The following is a 19,429-nucleotide window of genomic DNA, read 5'->3' on the forward strand; positions in this document are numbered from 1 at the left end:
TTTATTAACTGTCTTCTTGTATTTTCAGGTTGACATTTTAGACACTTCCGGCGATATGCAATTTCCCGCTATGCGACGTCTGTCCATTGCCACCGCACACGCTTTCATGCTAGTCTATGCGTCCACGTCTGCGTCGAGTTTTCAATGTGTCAAACAGTGTTTCGAGGAGATACGTGAGCAGCGCGCTGACTTCCAGGTGAGTTTGAGAGTTTTTCTATTGTTTATAGAAAAAACTATTTTAGAATGTTGGAAAGGAAATCAGTGATATTTATCGATATATATGGGCAATGGACTAAATAACTCATGCCAAGTTATGCTCTAGACAAGAATTTATTGTATTAATTGATTTTGATAGACTTTTATTGTTTCCAAGATAATTTATATTCGAAAGAACTGAGTCTTGAAGTATCTTAAATATAGTTAATTCACTTTTTTCAATATTCAGAAAAAAACAGAATTCTTTAACCTAGCCAAATCAGATTAATTTTACTATACATACATATGTATATACATTTATACATATGTATATACATATATACATTTATACATATATATATATATATATATATATTTATTTATGTGAACATTTATTTATATATTTTTCCATATGTGTTTACAAATATTTGAAAATTCATCACACTGCATTATCTTAGCTCAGAGCTGTTACACTTCAATTTATAATGTTTACAGCAAAGTTTTTCAAATTTGTTGGAAATAAATTTTGTTAAATATTAAAAAGTAAAAAGCAAAATTACCACAGAACTGAATTTATTTACAATTCAGGCATAAGCTGCAAACTCTCAATCAAAATGAAGTAATCATAGTTTATTTAAGTTTTAATTTATACTATTTCAACAAATATTTGTGTGTGTGTTTGTGGGTTTTCCGCATTTCCGCAACAGAAACCAATTATTTAGCAATCAAAACATACAAATACCCGAAAAGTAACTGTCAATAAATGTTTGTGTGGTGAGTGGATTGCGTTCAAACAGTTAAACATACTTCCATACACAAATATATTTCCGGTGTGAAAAAATCATTAAACTTGCAATGTTAACCCGTCAATGACACAAGAAAAGAAATTGTAACGAACTCATTTCATATACACACCGAGAAACGTGTTAACAAGATGTTTATGTTTAAAATATCTTTTGCCTTTTCACACGTATATATTAAATATAAATATTCTTTGTTTGTGACAATCAGACCGACATGAAGGCTTGCCGTGACATTTGGTGATAAGCGAAACAATTTGTTAACTACATTGAAAACTATGTAATTTGACATAAGCAAAGCATAAAATCAAATGCTGGCTGAAAAAAGGAAAAATTAAGAAAATGTTAGTATATGCTAAATAACAGCAGAAAAAGTAGCATTAAATAGATTGAGTAGAGTGACAGAAGAAAGTTGAGTGTTGACAGTTGGATAATCAATAACTATTTGCAAGCATTCATGCACGATTTTGAGTCAATTTCAAGATTCTACACTTCATGAACTCTGAATACATTGATTTATATTCCAACTTACGAAAGTCCTGAAATTAATAGAGTAAAGTTCATATCGACCTTTATAATTCTGAAATAAGCATACCTTTTAAGGGTTAAAGTCTTTCATATGGCATTTACGTCACTATGGATTGCTATGTGCGCTCTTAAATGTTACTTAAAATATTGTTTTGTTTGTCAATACTTTCCTCTCGTACCATGAATCTTACAGCCGATATACTCGCCGCAAGTGTAGTCACAAAACAGAATAGTACGAGACAAAAATTCTACAGACCTTTGATATTCATAATTGCCATGAAAGATAAGGTCTGCGAGCTAAAGACTGTGCATAATTATCTATATAGCCTTCATTAATATAAATCTTCAAAATATCCTAGAAATAGTTCTCTTTAATTAAGTGAAGTGAAGTGAATTTTATTTACCGATACTTCAATTACAAATTAGATTTAAGTCTAGCCATTTTCAAAGTCAGTTAGATTACTTACAAACCGCTTATTTTTTAAACTTTTCTTACATTTCATGTAATAAATTGCCGTCGCCTCCAAAGGATATTCCCATTGTAATCGCCGGCAATAAATCTGATTTGGCCAATACACACAGAGAGGTGCGACTGGAAGAAGTCACCGACTGGGTCTACTGTGAATTGCCGCGATTAAGGTGAGTTCAAACAAATTGAAAATTATTAGCTTTGACTGCTTATTTTATGTGTGGATTTGCAGCTAGGATTCATATTAATATTGGGTGTATTTAGAGGTACAAAAATGGTAGGGTCGATTTTGGGCAAGCGCGTGCTGGTTTCAATTGACTGGGAGACAGTTATACAACGATATAAGCAAGATGATTGCTTAAGTGCGTGCGTACTGCACAAACAGGGTGGCTCATGGGGTTGTTCACTTTAAAAAAATTTACAAAACAATTGGCGAAAATTAATTTGGCATCAAATTCACCCTCCTAAGAAACAATGGTTTGTTGTGCTGGTTCTCAGGTCCTCAAATACGTAATATTTCTGCAAATATTTCATCAAGATTATAGTTAGAAATTTTTTTAAATTCTACACTCTCTAAATTAAACCGTACATAAATTTTTTTCAGCCCTTAAAATATACGAGCAAGTCTGCTAAACAATTTATGAAATGATTATATTTCATAGCTCATTTATGTAAATTTAATCAAAAGCAAGAAAAACAAGTATAATCAAAGTTAGAGAGGGCGAGAAAAAACGGCAGTCAATCAAGTGACGCGGGTGTTTGTGAAGGCGAGGTGAAGGGTGTATAGTGACATCTGTTGACTGAAACCACAGTTACTCTGATTTCTGCGCGCACACATTTCTCGGTTGGTGGGCAATTGTGTCGCCCCAGGAGCCGCTGCGGCTGTCAGTGCGATGCAATGCAATACATGGCGGAACGAACGAGGTAATGCAATGAAATCTAGTAATTACTGCAACAAATCGAATATGGCGGTTTCCACAACTCGAAGCACCCGTCTCTTCTTTCTTTCTCTTCAATGAGCGCGCAACTAGTTTCCAAATGCGAAAAAAAGAAAACATAAACAATCTGTGTAACTGTGACTGTTTAAATGTGCCAACAACAATGTGGTGGCAATTCCACGGATTAAAATTAAAATGAAAACAAAGTGGCAGCTAAGGAATGAGTAAAGTAACATACAAATACACACATACACGTTCATGCTGGAAATGAGCGGTTGATGAAATCGACGAAGCAAACAACTGCAAAAGACATTACTACTATGCAAAAGTACAAGTTGTTGCTTTTGTTTAGAGCGTCGTATATGTGCGTGGGTGTCTAAGCTATTTGCAATGCCACAGTTGGCATATAATGGCTCAAGTGCATGCCAACTGGAAATTTACAAGGTCAACAAGGGACCACTTTTATCCTCCTTCATGTGACGCGCTGCTTATGTATTTTAGTTGTTATTTTAGTTTTTTGCGGTTTGTTTGCAAATAAAATTGGGTATACCGAATGATAGAATATATTTAATAGTATGTTGCGGAACAAGATGGACTATTTATTAACAACAACCTTCAATCCAAAAATTTATTCATAACACTTAAATGTTCTTCCCTATAAATGTGGTATTCAATGAATCCCTCGCCGACTTCAACGCGCTTAACGCAAATAAATCTTCTAATCAAAGTTTGGCCGGTCTAGGATTTGGTCATTATATCTCTCAGATCCTAAAACGTGGTCACGAAGAGGCCTATTTAATCTTTAGTATAAGAATGAACATAGAATGAGGAAAACCGTGGTCATTCCTAAAACCTTCTAATTAAAGTATTATTTATAGCATATATAGTATAATTATTGTCTTCACTTCCAGCTAGCTAGACAGCTACGTACTTTGGAATATAAATATAATTATTTTTAAAGTAGGTCCTTAAAACTTACAATATAATCATTTCCATATGTTTACATATATTTAGATATACATATACTCATATTCACACCATAACTATCCTCACATTGCACAGGCATTACCACAATAGTATTCCAAAAATACCTTTTTAAATGTCGTAAAGAGTTTAATTCCTGCTTGCATTGAGCCCAACACTGATAGCTCCATTGTATAAGCACACGAAAAATAATAAAATAATAAAAATAACTCGGAAGCATATTTTTAGGCGCCCCCGCACTCAAATTCAATAATTTCTTTGTTTCCTGTGAAGTTTTGTTGTCTACCTTAGGGATTTTTTTTAACAAATGTAATGATTTAGGTATTGCACTGACTTCTCCAGCAGCCGCCTTTGTGTAATTTTATATTTTTGCTTTTGGTGTCATTGACAGTGACAAATTGTCCCTGACATACTTTCACCTACTTTCTACCTATGCATAGACGCACATCTTTCTTCACCTCACTTTTGATATTAAATATTTTAATTGTTATAATTTTTTAGATGATAGGCATATGAAAAATTCAATGGATGGCTGCTTCAAAAAGTTTTAAAGTTTTAAAATTAAATAAATTTGCTTGTGGAAAGAGCAGAAGTAGAGATATTAATAATGTATATTTCATTAATTTCTCAAAAATATAACTAGTTAAATATCATAATATTTAATTTATTTTATCAAAGTACTCAAATATTTTTTTAAATAGGTTACAGCCTATTCGTGGAATATTTTAATTTGCTGACAAACCGAATAAGATGAATTAGAGTCCCTTAAAAAAAAAAAAAAACAATATTATTTTAAAACAGACTTGTACGTTATCTTCCAAGTATGTAAGCTCATTCATCAATTAATTCTGATCTACACATTTTGTGCTCGAAACTGAACTATAAATTTTCTAAAATTCTCTGAAATGTATGATACTATTATCTGATTCAATTTTCGAGCATTCTTCTGGTTGGGTTTCGTTTCGATTTGAGCTTTTTTTAAGTTGACATAAACAAAGCCCATTAAATTAACGCTACGCGCGGTATTGAAAGTGTAAGCCAATAAAGTCAAGTGTGTTTATTTAAGGTAACTACATACATATGTCCACGGCGCATAGCGGTGTCCGCATGTAAAAAACCAAATTCAAGTGAGAATAATATAAACTGCAAGCAAAACAATAACATTGAATTGTAGGTATAACAATAACGGTAAATTGTAACATGCTAACAGCTCCCACAGGGACCAGAAACCCACATGTTATGTATTTTAAGCAAATGTATGAAAGCTTACCTCTACGAACATATTTATAAGTATGTGTGCTCCTAATAAACGATTAACCGCTGGCCACTGGCCGCAGACCGCAGAGTTGCATGCGGCTTGATTGAATTTTTATGCTACATAACACGAATGTAAGTTTTCGGACCTGTATTTATATGAACGAATATTGAGGGTATATCGATAAGAATATCTTCAGAAATAAATTTTTTATTAAATTTTCGCATAAGAATTGTTTTTTCATTTTGGAATCAGAAACAAATTACTCTCTATAATAATAGTGGCCCATATTTTCTTCGAAACGACCGGATCCACATCAGTACAGTATTTATCATCCCTGTATCGGTATCGAAACGTACTACATCGATTGGTAACTCTGAGAAGCTTAAAGCTTTTGAAAAATCTGCGGATTTCTATTCTGAAATATTATAATTTAATATATACTTTGTCTCCGACTAAAAATTGAGACAAATTATTAAACATAAAACAGTTTCGAAATAAATTTCGATTCGGAATTTTCAATTTCCTAAAATCTAAAGACAAAATCCGACACCCTTTATTCATGTGGTAATTAAAGGAATTTTTCCACGTTACAGGTAACACGTGGTTCAACAGAAACCGATATACATACCTTTCAAGAAAAACACACTTAAATATATTTGCACATAACGGTAAATACAATCACAACAACAGCAATGCACTCTGCCACAAAGCGTTTAAATTTTTTAAACCTCAACTCTTTACACGGTGCCGAGCCGACATTAAAGTTGATGGCTCGGCGTTGGCAAGTGCTGTGGCTGGTGACGCCGCGGCGAAATTTGGCGCTTACAAACGATCGCTTCGCGTGCAGCAAGCAAACAATGTGTCCTTGCATATTTATCGCATGTGTGAGTGTGTGTGCGGGTGTGTTTTCGATGCGGTCTATTGTCTGTGGCGGTGATGACGATAGCGCGACGCGGACCACTGCACCACTTTCACCTGCATAACGGCCGTTATCATGTTACGAATTAAACAAAAAACTCCGTATGCAGACAATTCAGTGTAACGGCGCAGACAGTTACAAATACTGATGTGTCCTGTACGAATGCACGCAAAGACGTCCTTGTTGAGCAGATCTAGATCGCAGTTTGTTCACAGCCCAAGTATTGTCTCCCACAGCGATGTTACATGTACATTGTTTTACGTGCCACACGCTATGCAATTTGACCGTTACAGATATTTCGCATTCTCTCCCTAGGTCTTAATATCTCTCTTGTATTCTACATGAAATAGTCAAATTGAAAACAAATAATAAAATATGAAAGAAGGGTTACATAAATATTTTTGTATAAATTAATTTTAGCTATAGTTACTATGCTCTTGGTGTGGTAAAGCATATGTACAACACTCAAAAGCGAAATCGCCTTCGAACTAATTCAACTAATTCCAACAATATTCACATTCTCGTTAATTTCAGATCATTAACTGTACTACAATTATAGATTCGCCTGTATGCCTCTATAGCTGTTTCAGTTGTTAAAATAATGCCACAATGATTTTGAATTCTCTTTATAATTAACAGCTCTAACTATTTCTTTTTCTATCTCCAGGGATGCTGGTTATCGATCCAACTCCAAAACCCAGTAGATCCATATTTGAGTTCTTCAGAAAGTCATAAAAAGTAATAATAAATACGGGAAGGATTTCCTAAGTTAGAGTTAAGAAAAATGTTCATGATAACAATCATATTTTTTTAAATTAAGTCTTCTTAAAACAACTCTAACAACTTAAATAATGCAATGTCAATTTATAGACTGAAGTCTAAGTAATCCACTTAAATATATGTTAAAAAAAATTAATTTAACTATAAATTTGGTGCTGCCTCACTTTAACCAACCCAAACATACCCAAAATTAATTTATCTTCTTCTTACTTAGTCTTAATCTCTCCCCAGAATATGGTGAAATAAGGAATTCAAAACAGGGGAAAAACACAGGTGTAGAAACGTGAGAAGAAATTTCACTCTTGTGAAATCGATTTTTCATCCAACTCATTAATTATTATATTAAATGAACAAGTAAAGCAACAATGTAAACCATTTTGCTGAGGCAAAAATAAATATTGAATTTTCTATAAAAAAAAAACAGCCAAATGAGCTTAACCCTTATAATAGCCGGTAGATTTAAAAAATCGCTTCCGCAGCATACAAAAATTACATCAACAAACACGCACACACGATGGCTTTGTCTTGCGCTCTTGTGTTCCCTTGCGAATCAATCTTTTCGGCGTTGAAACGCTTGGTAAGTGTAGAGTCCCGGCTGACACATTATTGCTGACCTGTTAAAAATACAAAGCCACAGGTTCGATAAAAAAAGCAACAAACCATATAACAAAAGCAAAACAACAAAAATGACAAAGCAACAACATGAAAGAATTGTTATGAACGAAAGAGTAACCGTTATAAATACAAATTGTGAAAAAATCGCACACACAGATCAGTGGACACAAACACTCAAACGAACCAAAATGAAATATTGAAATAACAATAATAAAAAAAAATAAAAAAAATTCACTCACTCATCTACGCTGAGTTGGGATGTGCTCTAAAAAAAAAGCAAATTTGTACCAAATTCAATCATAAATTTTGTTTTGCTTTTTTCTCACAGTGTAGTTTTTATTTCATCTGTCTGCACCCCCACACACTTTGAGTAGCGTCAAAATATTAATTGGATTGACAATTTCCGAAGCTTCTAAAATACTGACAGCACTGGGGTGAAATTTGTTTAAGCGAATTCGATTAAAAAAATTCTCTTTCGATACTGCTTGTTGATGGGAATTTCAAAAATTGTTTCAATATTTGTTTTCACTATTATGTTTTTCACATTTCGTATCAATATTGTAGTGTTTAACTTGTAATGGATTTTTTGTCATTTTCGATTTTGAATTTTTATCTGATGAAAAATTATGCTTACTATGCTAGTCTTTATCTGAAATAAATGAGAGAGTCGTTTACATTTCAGCGGCAGCTAAATCTGATAATTCCGGTTGTTATCTGTTGGAACTATATTTATATCTAGCCATAGCTAAGTGAAGTTCAAGCAGAAAATCTTATGTAATACGTAACCGATCATAGAGGACTTATAATTGAGTCCGAACATTTCTCGGTGTACCCGAGCCTCTGCTCTTATTCTTAAACAAAAAAGTTCACATATTACTTGTCGTTCAGATGTCCTCTGCTGAAAAGATCTCACGTTTTTTTATACTAGACACATTATCTTGAACCTGGCTAGTTTGAGGGGCTAGCAAAGAGGTGGTTAAAGTCACTTGATAACAGAGTGTATCTTATGTAAATTAGGGTGAAGTGTGAATAGAAAGAAGTTTAAGTTGCAACAAATCCAGAAATAATGAGGGGACCCGAGGTCTGTTTCAGAAATTGGGAATGAGAACTTAATTCATGTGATGAATCTATTGATTATCTCTAAAAGAATGATTCGATGTGACTGTTACTAGTACAACATTTCGATGTGTTTTATGTAAGGTGTTGGATATTACCACTGAAATGTAGTAAGATCTTCCCAAAGATACTGGCGGTTCTGCTGTTTCAAGAAAGTGTCTACAGGACTGAACTTATTTAGATTTCACTCCCCTAATGTCTATTCGATACAAACGGTCGTAAAAAAGTCAAAAAGCCAAAATCTGCCGGTTTTAGAGATACTATTTATTACGTTAATTAAAATCTCTGTTCGGTAAGACTGTACCCTAGCTTTCGGTAGATACTTTAGACTTCTTAGTAAATTTCTACTGTTAACGATACAACCATACATAAGTTTAACAACCTTAACTAATGCGAAAACTGCGAAAAGTCGTCATATCTGACAATTGATAATATGTGAGCATATGCATAAGGTACTCCTCATACAACTGTCTACATTACACTTAACTACTGTCTATTACATTTTCAATTCGCTGCGTCATTTTACGCATCGCCGAACTTCTGCTGCAAGTCCACCGCAGGTGAAAAGAAATACAAAATTGAAGGTCACTTAAAGTTTTGCAGCCAACTTGACAGCTGTTGAATGCTGTGCCAACGACACCCACTACACACACACACACACACACATGGGAATTTTCAAACATTTGGTGAATTTGTTGCTGTTGTATTGAATTGCTGCATTGACACAATTGGCGTGCCAGGTCAGCAATTTAAAACAACAACAACTTGCAAGCACAAGCAATCGCACTGAAAGTTTTCAAGTCCACTCCGGCATCGATCAAAGCTGCAACCAACATCGGCAGCAATCCACCAACAACTAGCGTTGTTATAACCAACGTGGTTGATGAAACTTGCGTTGCTGCTGCAGCTCGTCATCGGAGTGGCTTAGGGTGCGTGCAGAGTGGCCGCTTGTTGCCGAGCCGAGCCGACTGACGCTTATTGCAAGAACTTGTTCATGCTAGAAACAAGTTTGAGTGTGCATAGTGGATGCGAGAATCAGCGCTGATATTTTATCTATTATTTGTGTTTTATGTATGTTTGTATGCATTTGGGTTTGTTGTTCATTCGTGTTTGTGAAATTGAAGTGAAAAGATATGGATTCGTCAGATGATGAGTATTTAGCTTCGGCTACTGTTTTAAAGTATTTTATCAACAAAAAATCATTTGGAAAACATCCAATAAATGATAAACGAAGTGAATTTGGAGAATTTCATCACATATATAGTGATTTAAGAAAATATCCTGCCAAGTTTAAAGAATATACTCGAATGAGTATTGAAACTTTCGACTATATTCTCGAAAAGATTGGTGATAAATTAAAAAAGAAGTGGAGTAATTTTATTAAAGTACCAATATGTCCATGTGAACGCTTGATAGTAACTCTCAGGTAAGAAATTTTTTATGTTTTATATATTTGTATTTATTGTATTAAATTCATTTTATATCGTATTAAATTCATGAATACATTTTTTTATAAATAAAAAGAAAAATTAAAAAAAAAAATTAAAAATAAATAATATAAATTAATTAAGAGGAATTTAAAGATGAATAAATTACAGTTTCCATTGTATTTTGGTCTGGAACCAATGATGATGAAGTTGATGGTATATTTGTACCTTCAACTGTGGTAAATGAGATCGGTTGAAAACAAGGAGTTGTGCTAAGGTCTAAAGAATTTATCTGGTAGCTTTCAGAAGAAACGCTGGTTGGTGAAGACAAAGGCGCGTATCTTGAAGTTTCATTGGACAGTGTGGGCATATTTTTAACTTTTGCATACACGTATTTATAAAGTACATTTTGCATTTCCATTCGACACAGAAATTTATTCTCTGGGTCCAACTTCCGAATATGCGGCAAAAGAGTTACGAAAAATGCTTCATCTTCATCCAAAACAGTCTTTTTTTCCATTTTTTATTTTCCAGCAGTGCCAATTTTCTTTTTTCAATTTCCAACAATTGGGCAGTGCTGTTAGAGGTATTTTTTTTTTTTTCGATGGAACTTCACAGCTGAACTCGTCATTGTCGCACAGATCTCTTCTTTCTTCGACTTGTGAAGTGTTGAGAATATCTTCAATTTCTTCTTCATATACAACCTCTTCTTGGGTAGCTTTTACACTTGACGCTTTTAAATTACCACTTAAATTTCTGAATTTCATTTGGTCCAGTAGAGAATTGAAATAAGGCCAACTCGAAGTAATTTGTGATGCGGCATCCCCCGATTTTGGAGTTGGAATTTTGCGTACTTCACATCGAAATTGATCGCGTAAATACTTCCATTTTTTTTTAAGTCTTCCTCTGCAAGATCAAATAAAACCATATAATAAAAATATGATAAAAATTATATGCATACATGAATTTAAACAATAATATACAAAAATTTATACAAATAATATAATATAAATTTAAATAACAATTTTTGTTTTAACTTTCTTATTTAGATTTCTGGCAACTGGAGCATCATTTGCCTCACTAGCTTTTTCGTTTCGGCTAGGCCGGCCGAGAAAAAACTTCACTTATTAATTGTTCTACATTCATTTTAAATAAACCAAAACACACGACTGTACTCAAGAAAAGTTCAACAAGAATGCCATTAAATGATGAATGACAGCATATGATTTTCATTTTAATTTTAATTTTTCCAAAGAATTTTATGTCCAAAACTAGCTTTTCGCAGAATAACCAATGTTTTCGGCGCTGAAATACGCTTTGGAACTGTTTTCTCGCATTCAATCAGCTTTGCGCTCTGACCAGCTCGGCGCCCACTATGACCTGTTCGCGCTTATTTGTACTAATTTGTATAATACCAGTTTTCTCGCATTGGTACTCGCAATAAGCGTCAGTCGGCTCGGCTCGGCAACAAGCGGCCACTCTGCACGCACCCTTAGACTTTATTGGCAACTTTGTAAGCCTGTTGCTTAGTTGGCATGAATTTCACGACGTCAGCAAAGTCTCACTATTTTAATTTTGTTTATTTGTGTATTTGGATGTGTGTGAAACTCCGTCGTTAGCACACGTGAAACTTTCGAACTCGTAAAAATAAAATTGTTGACATATTTCGCACTGCAAACGGAATATTTTGGTAGAAAAATAAAATTCATACCAAGGCCACACAAGCAAATAAACAAGTCGTCAAATTTTAAAATTTTAAGCACATATTGACGGCTGGCAAAAGTTTAACGTCCGGCAAACGGTTGAATATGCAAAATGTTGGGCTTTGTTTCATTCCACAGCAGCAGTTGAGGTTATGTTAGTTTATAATCGAGTGTCACTATTCAATTTTGATAGATGCTGGGTAAGACCAATTCGAGGGAACGGAAAACCAGGTGGCACACCTCTGCACCTCGAGCTTAGTTGTAGCCTCGGTTATAATATAAGAAAATGTGCGCATGGAGTTTCCACTGTTTACGAATAATGTAAGTTCTAAGCATACTGTCTATAATAACTAATAAATAGGCTATGCGAAGCCAAATTAATTGATCAATTAAAATTTTTATTGAGAAACCAGTTTTTGCCCTTCACACTGCCGGCTACTCGATAATCGATCAGCTGTACATTTTTGTTTTTGCTTTTTATAAGAAGTTGGTAAGTTTCATCAGCTGATTGCTATTTTTAGCAGCGGCAGCGTAAACAACAACTCACAGACCAAGAACGTATATATAATTGCAAATACGGTCTTTGTCACAGAGTTGTATTTGATTTTCAAGTCGATTAGAATTCAATTAGTAATTAATATAGAATTTCATTTTGTATGGTTAATCGATCTCAATCAGCGTTCTAATCGAGCAAAGGCCGGTTAATTGATCAATTAGCTCCTGTGTGAAAAGGCTCTTTCTATTGTAATTTTACAAAAGGTATTAACGGTATATTATCTAGTCAGTTGTTCGCCATTAATACTCCACACTCAAGATTCCCGAATTATTACCTTCGAATTTTTAGACCATGAGTCTTTGAGGCTTCTAAATTTAACCAAAGTTCAACATCTTTTGCCATTGTATTAATAATAGTGTAACAGCGTATCGGTAAACTAAATCAGTTTCATTTGCGCTATTTTCTCCTCAATTCTAAATACAAAGTACCTTATAAATGTCTGTATATTAGTAAGACTATATGTGCTTTGACTTTGTATGCGTGACTACTCAAAGCCGGCACCAAACTACCTCATTACCTCGTTAGAAAGGCAGAAACCACAGCATCTGCTTCCCAACAGCTGACTGCTCTTGTATTATATGTATGTAAATTTATGTGTGTACAGCTTGCTGCCTAGGCATATCGCAGTTGCTCACTGCCGCAAATAGTTGCCAGTTTCAAATTTGACGAAACTGAAACAGTTAGTTGCCAACAGCATTAAGCAGTCACTTAAGTACTTAAATAAGTTTCGATGATTGCGCCAACATTCTGCGGAACGCATAAGTAGCTAGTGCTCTAGCACCGACTGTTGCCGCCAATTAGTGAATGGCATAACTTACCTTAAATGTAATTACCGAAAATATTTGAGTAAATTTCTGAATCGAGTGCCGAAGGGTGTTGAAGTGCCTCAATTTGGCAGCACTGATTTGTTTACATGTGTATGTATGCAAGTTGGGAGTATTATGACTACAGTGGGTTAAATAACTAAGTACCTGACTAAAAGTGGCTTTAAAGTGGAATTTCAGCTACTTTTAGATGGAAAAGGCACATTAGAAATATTCATAGCTTAAATTTTTTGTTGCTCATGGAAATTTCTATCCATTGTATTTATTATTATTAAAAATACAATAAAAATTAATGTTATTTGGGGTGAATTTACAATTTCAGAGCAACTAAGCTTGGAAATCACACGAACATCAGCGTCAAGCAATAAATCTGAGCTGCTAAAAAATCATAATACAAAGAGCGAGAAAAACAAACAGCTGATATAAATACCCAAGAATAACATATGAGTAGACAAACCACGCTGATCTACCATATAATATATATATAATTCTGTTTATTTTACATTTTGTTCAATAATTTCAGATCTGTCGAAGGTTTATAATTATTTGGTATAGATCTCCTACCCCTGGGGGTTTTGGTGAATGATTCTGCAGAAATTTTTTTGAATACATCACTTAAAGCAGAAGCAAGAGTTTTATTAAAAACTAGCAGACCCGGCCACATGTTTTTGTAGCTAAGGTATACATTAATATAGTAAATTTTTCTATGCAGAGAAAAAAATTCTTACGCATAAAGACAAAAACGTTATAGCCGATAAATTTTAAAATGACTGATAGACATTATTGTTGATCTGTATTAAGCGTAAATCATCATAATTTGTAAAACTTTGATTTTCTTAATCGTATATTAAAGAAAGTAACAAATGGCTAAATTTCATAGTTGGCCTGATCTTGGCTTTGGTGACGATATTGATTACCTTCTTCACAGTCAGCCTTGTTCTATTGCAACATAGGAGTAATATCAAGGCCGAATGTGCCGTTGGTTTGCCTACTAACAGATGCCAAGTTGCCCCTATTACCGTTAACCTTAGTAGTGAAAATGAGTGAAATTGGTTCAGGAATTACATCAGCCCTCATGATGATTTTATATTGGACTTTAGGCCGAATGTTTAACCTATATATGTGTGTGTTTGTGTGTTTTCTTAAAAAAAAAAATAATGTTCGGTTGCACCCGAACCTAGTCTTTCCTTTTTTTACAAAATATTTAGGGCTATCGACACAACCTTATACAATTAAACACTGACAAAACAAGTAAGGGAAGGCTAAGTTCGGGTGCAGCCGAACATTTTATACTCTCACAATTTATTGATATATTTATGTATTATATATTAAGATAACACACAATTTGACCCAATTTTAAAATCCTATAATTAGGAATATGAGAGCTAGGGGAAGTTATAACCCGATTTTAACCATTTCTGGTACTGAGGCACACTATTAGAAGAATATTTCCTCTTAATTGAATTAAGATACCTGAGAGATTTACCGAAATTTTACCATTGGGCAATGAATTCTTCATATTCGATGTTCGGGGCTTTGAAAAGTTATAGTCCGATTTCGAAAATATTTTCATAAGTGAAGCCATAATGATATACAGTATTTGTGTAAAGTTTTATTTCGCAAACTTCATTGGTTCCTTATCTATATATTATAAAGTGAAGGAATAAGATGGAGTTCAAAATTGAGTTACATGGGAAGTTGTCGTGGTTGTGAACCGATTTCATCCATTTTCCACACGTGTCGTCAGGGTATCAAGAAAATATTATATACCAAATTTCATTCGAATCGGTCGAGTAGTTCCTGAGATATGGTTTTTGACCCATCAGTAGGCGATGCCACGCCCATTTTCCATTTTGTAAAAAATCTGAGTGCAGATTCTTTCTGCAAGTTCTTCTGTAAAATTTAGTATTTCTGACGTTTTTCATTAGTGAGTTAACCCACTTTTAGTAATTTTCAACCTTATTATCCGATTTCAACTAATTTCATGGTATGTGGTGAGGTACGTAAGAGAACTGACTGTAGAAAGCTTGGTTTATACATCCAAATATGTCTCTTCCTAGTGCGATCCTTTATTCCAAATTTTACTTTTATAACTTTATTTATGGCTTAGTTATGACACTTTACGTGTTTTCGGTTTTCGCCTTTCTGTGGGCGTGGCAGTGGTCCGATTTTGCCCATTTTAAAAAGCAACCCTGTCACGGTCCCAAGGAACATGTGTTTCAAGTTTCATCAAGATATCTCAATTTTTACTCAAGTTATCCGTTGCACGGACGGACGGACGGACGGACATTCGGATTTTGACTCGTCTCGTCACCCTGATCATTTTGATATATATAATCCTATATCTAACTCGTTTAGTTTTGGGTGTTACAAACAACCGTTATGTGAACAAAACTATAATACTCTCTTTAGCAACTTTTGTTGCGAGAGTATAAAAATATTTGAACAATAAATAAATAAATTTTCTTTTTTTCATATTTTTGTTGTTAACTGTAATAAAATTGCCTTATTTTTATCTTAGTCCCAATTTTTCCATATTTAATTACTTTCTAATCTTTTCCTGGCCTTCGATGTAACTCACGAACAGAGCAATTAATTTTTATATCAATAGATTAGAAATTGTTTGTATGAGAAAAGTGTGGATTTTAGACTTTTTCAGGACATTTTTTAATTTTTCTTTCCGTAAGAACCATCCTTATACTTCAAGGAATATTGCGAAATCGGTTCAGCTGTTCTCGAGTTATGCGCTTAGCAACACATTTTGCGATTCATTTTTATATTATAGATTAGCATATAATCCAATGAGTATCAAATTTACTGAGTACCTGAGTTTGTTTAAAATTCAATTCTTAGTCACTCAAATTAAATATGAGACTATAAAAACAACATGTCATTAACCTTGAGTCGACATATTTAACACGGTACTAATAATTAAGTTTCGGATGTGAAACAAAACAGATTTAAATAATATCTCAGTTCAATTATATGTATTTGAAGTCTAATGATACCGCTTTACATCATTCAATACAAGTTACCTAAGACAAGTTTATGAAATCGGTTCAAGACTTGACCTTTATATGATTTATGTGTTTATGGTTGAGTTTTTACAAAATTTGAAGAACTTTTGACACTATTTTTCCAAGTCTGTCCCTGGTTTTGAAAGAAATCTCTATAAATTTGTCTCCTTTTTAATATCTCCGTTCAAATTTTAAGGACATATTCAGCTTATGAACATAAATGAATTGTAACTTTTTGCCAAAAAAAAAAACATTTTCGTTGTCAGAATATACGTACCTGCGCTCCAATATTAGTTCTTTCGAAAACAATATATTTGCCATCTTATAAATCAAAGCCCAATCAGCCAAATACAAGTCATGTCTCTGTTGTGAACAAATTTATTCTCGTAAGATATTCTACCTTCTAGAAATAGACTATCCATATGTTGCCATGCGTTCTCGAGCAGAAGAAATTTACCTATAATAAACGAGGCGTTTCATGGGAAAGGGATGTTATCAATTGTAGTAAAAACTTATTTTTTTAAACTCTAAATTTACTAAAACTCTCACATTCTCATTGTCAACACCCTCTCCGTATATCTTACGCAAAATATCCATTATTTTTATGTATTTTCTTAATTTTTAAACAGTTGCATTATTTTCTTCGTTACAGAGCGAAAGTGCTGGAATGCTCCGCCAAAGAGGATCAAAACGTGACTGACCTCTTCAAAACGTTGCTGTCACTGTCGCGATTTCTGCCAGTTGGGAGCAATAATGACGGCACAAGTGGAATAAAGCGACGTTCTTCGGCATATGTTAGCGCATCGTCAAGTAGAAGTAAGTACACTTAGAGCCGAATTTACATTGAACAAACAAAGTTGGTGTGTCTAAAGATACAAGCAGAGGCTGTGATCGTGCAGGGAAGAAAATGACTGCAAAAGGCAAGAGATAAACTAAGCAAAAATTAAGTAAAATTGAATGCAATTCAATTCCAAGTCCCGTAAGCACTAGCGACCACTTAATTGCAACCGTATGCGTTCTTTAAGTAAATTATTCTTCCTCTCATGCTCATAGTATCTTCTTACAGTGCGCTCTGTGTACCAAACCGTAGGTGCTTGTGCACCTTCTTCTGTCTTATTTTTTATCTTTCATCTCCTACTTATATTTCACTTTTGCTGCGTCGGCAAATTAAATTAAATTCTCACAATACTTACTCTAAATTTTTTCTACTAAAACCGGCATAGGGATTCTAACTCAATTGAAATTACAACTAAATTAAATCAAGAAATGAAATTTCCGCAATTACTAATCATTTTGTTGGACACAAATTCATGCTTGGCAAACTATTCTGTCATGCAGTCCATTTTTTTGCGAATTTATTTTCTTCAACTTTCTCTGTCTGTTTATGTGGTTATGTGCACCGGTATGCTTGCTTTAGCATCTGCAGAGTAGCATGTGCGCCCCACCAATCCAGCTGTAGCAAGAAAAAACACAAATAACAGTTGTAGCACTGCCGCTACCAGGTGTATGGGCTTAGGTGTGTGGCACAGCATTAACTAAAACAAAGGTTGCCTTTGGAGATGCAGTTGCCACAAAAGTTCAGTCTACCGTTGCCTTCGTTCGCTGCTGTCGCTTCTTCCACCATCTGTCATGGTCATGGCTTAGCTGTGTTCCACTTTTCACACTACACTGCACTCTGAGGTTCCATATTTCACCGTATTTTGTCCGCGTCCTAGCTTCTTCGTCTTCTCCTGCTTGTGCATTTTAGTTGTTATTTTTGTTAGCGCGTTACACTTGTAATTTGCCATTCATTAATTTGGTGATTTACAAGGCCAAAATTTGTCTGTGAGTAACGAATATTTTGATTTTTCATTAATTTTGGTGAATATTTTTTTTAATATTTGTCGATATTGGAATAAAACGAACTTTTCAGATTTCAAAGAGTGTTTAAAAGTTTTTTATAGTTTCGAACAAATTACCTAATCACTTGGTGATGGTACTTTCGACTATCCAGGTCTTGCCCTGCCTTCATCTTAAAAACTAACCTCATTGGATAATCAAGCGCATCTCCAAGAACACCTCAAAGAAAATATTAAAAATAACAAGTAAGGAAGGGCTATTATATAATACACAACTTCACCCACATATTCGTCATATATATTGTATAAAGTCCATTGAAAGTTGGAAGCCCTAATATTAGGTTAGAAGCACCGAGGTCCTCATGTTCAATATATGGGACCTTGAAAACCTATGGTCCGATTTCGGCGATTTTTAGAATGGGGCTGCCACACTATAAACGTAGTATTTGTGCAAAGTGCTGCGCCGATATCTTCACTAGTACTTACTTTATATATTGTAAAGTAAAGGATTCAGATTGTCTTCAAAGTTCTAGTATATAGGAAGTAGGCGTGGTTGGCTATTTGGCCTATTTTCACAACATATCATTGGAATGCAAGGAAACTATTACAAACCAAGTTTCATTGAAATCGGTCGAGTAGTTCCTGAGATATGGTTTTTGACCCATAAGTGGGCGACGCCACGCCCATTTACCATTTTGTAAAAAAATCTGAGTGCAGCTTTCATCTGCCATTTCTTATGTGAAATTAAGTGTTTCTGACGTTTTTCGTTAATGAGTTAACCCACTTTTAGTCATTTTCAACCTAACTTTTATATGGGAGGTGGGCGTGGTTATGATCCGATTTCTTTCATTTTTGGACTGCATGAGGAAGTGGCTAAAAAACGACTGCAGAAAGTTTGGTTTATATAGTTCTATTGGTTTGCGAGATATGTACAAAAAACTTAGTAGGGGGCGGGGCCACGCCCACTTCCCCAAAAAAATTACATCCAAATATGCCCCTTTATAGTGCGATTCTTCATACCAAATTTAGTTATGGCACTTTATGTGTTTTCGGTTTTCGCCATTTTGTGGGCGTGGCAGTGGTCCGATTTTGCTCATTTCTATGGTGCCAAGAAATAAGTGTGCCAAGTTTCATCAAGATATCTTAATTTTTACTCAAGTTACAGCTTGCACAGACGGACGGACGGACAGACAGACATTCGGATTTGAACTCCACTCTTCACCCTGATCACTTTGGTATATATGTATAACCCTATATCTAACTCGTTTAGTTTTGGGTGTTACAAACAACCGTTATGTGAACAAAACTATAATACTCTCTTTAGCAACATTTGTTGCGAGAGTATAAAAATAATTACTTAGAAAAAAGTAGTTGTTTCGTTAATTTATTTAATCTGCTGGTTTTGGTGTTGCAATTCAAAATTAAATAAATAAAAAAAAAGTTGAGAATAAATATCAATAAT

General features: G+C 34.2%; 1 protein-coding gene across 4 annotated transcripts in view; it reads left to right on the top strand.

Moving 5' to 3' along the window:
* Window positions 1-19,429, top strand: part of LOC105212636 (GTP-binding protein Di-Ras2-like) — a 61,775-nt gene that overhangs the window by 32,967 nt on the left and 9,379 nt on the right. For all 4 annotated transcript variants that reach the window (XM_054234271.1, XM_054234269.1, XM_054234272.1 and 1 more), the window contains exons 4-6: window positions 29-196; window positions 2,053-2,162; window positions 16,782-16,945. In XM_054234271.1, the coding sequence (XP_054090246.1) occupies window positions 29-196; window positions 2,053-2,162; window positions 16,782-16,945 (442 nt within the window). The remainder of the gene's footprint in view (window positions 1-28; window positions 197-2,052; window positions 2,163-16,781; window positions 16,946-19,429) is intronic.

The sequence above is a fragment of the Zeugodacus cucurbitae genome, chromosome 6, assembly GCF_028554725.1.
Source record: "Zeugodacus cucurbitae isolate PBARC_wt_2022May chromosome 6, idZeuCucr1.2, whole genome shotgun sequence".
Taxonomy (NCBI): Eukaryota; Metazoa; Arthropoda; class Insecta; order Diptera; family Tephritidae; genus Zeugodacus; species Zeugodacus cucurbitae.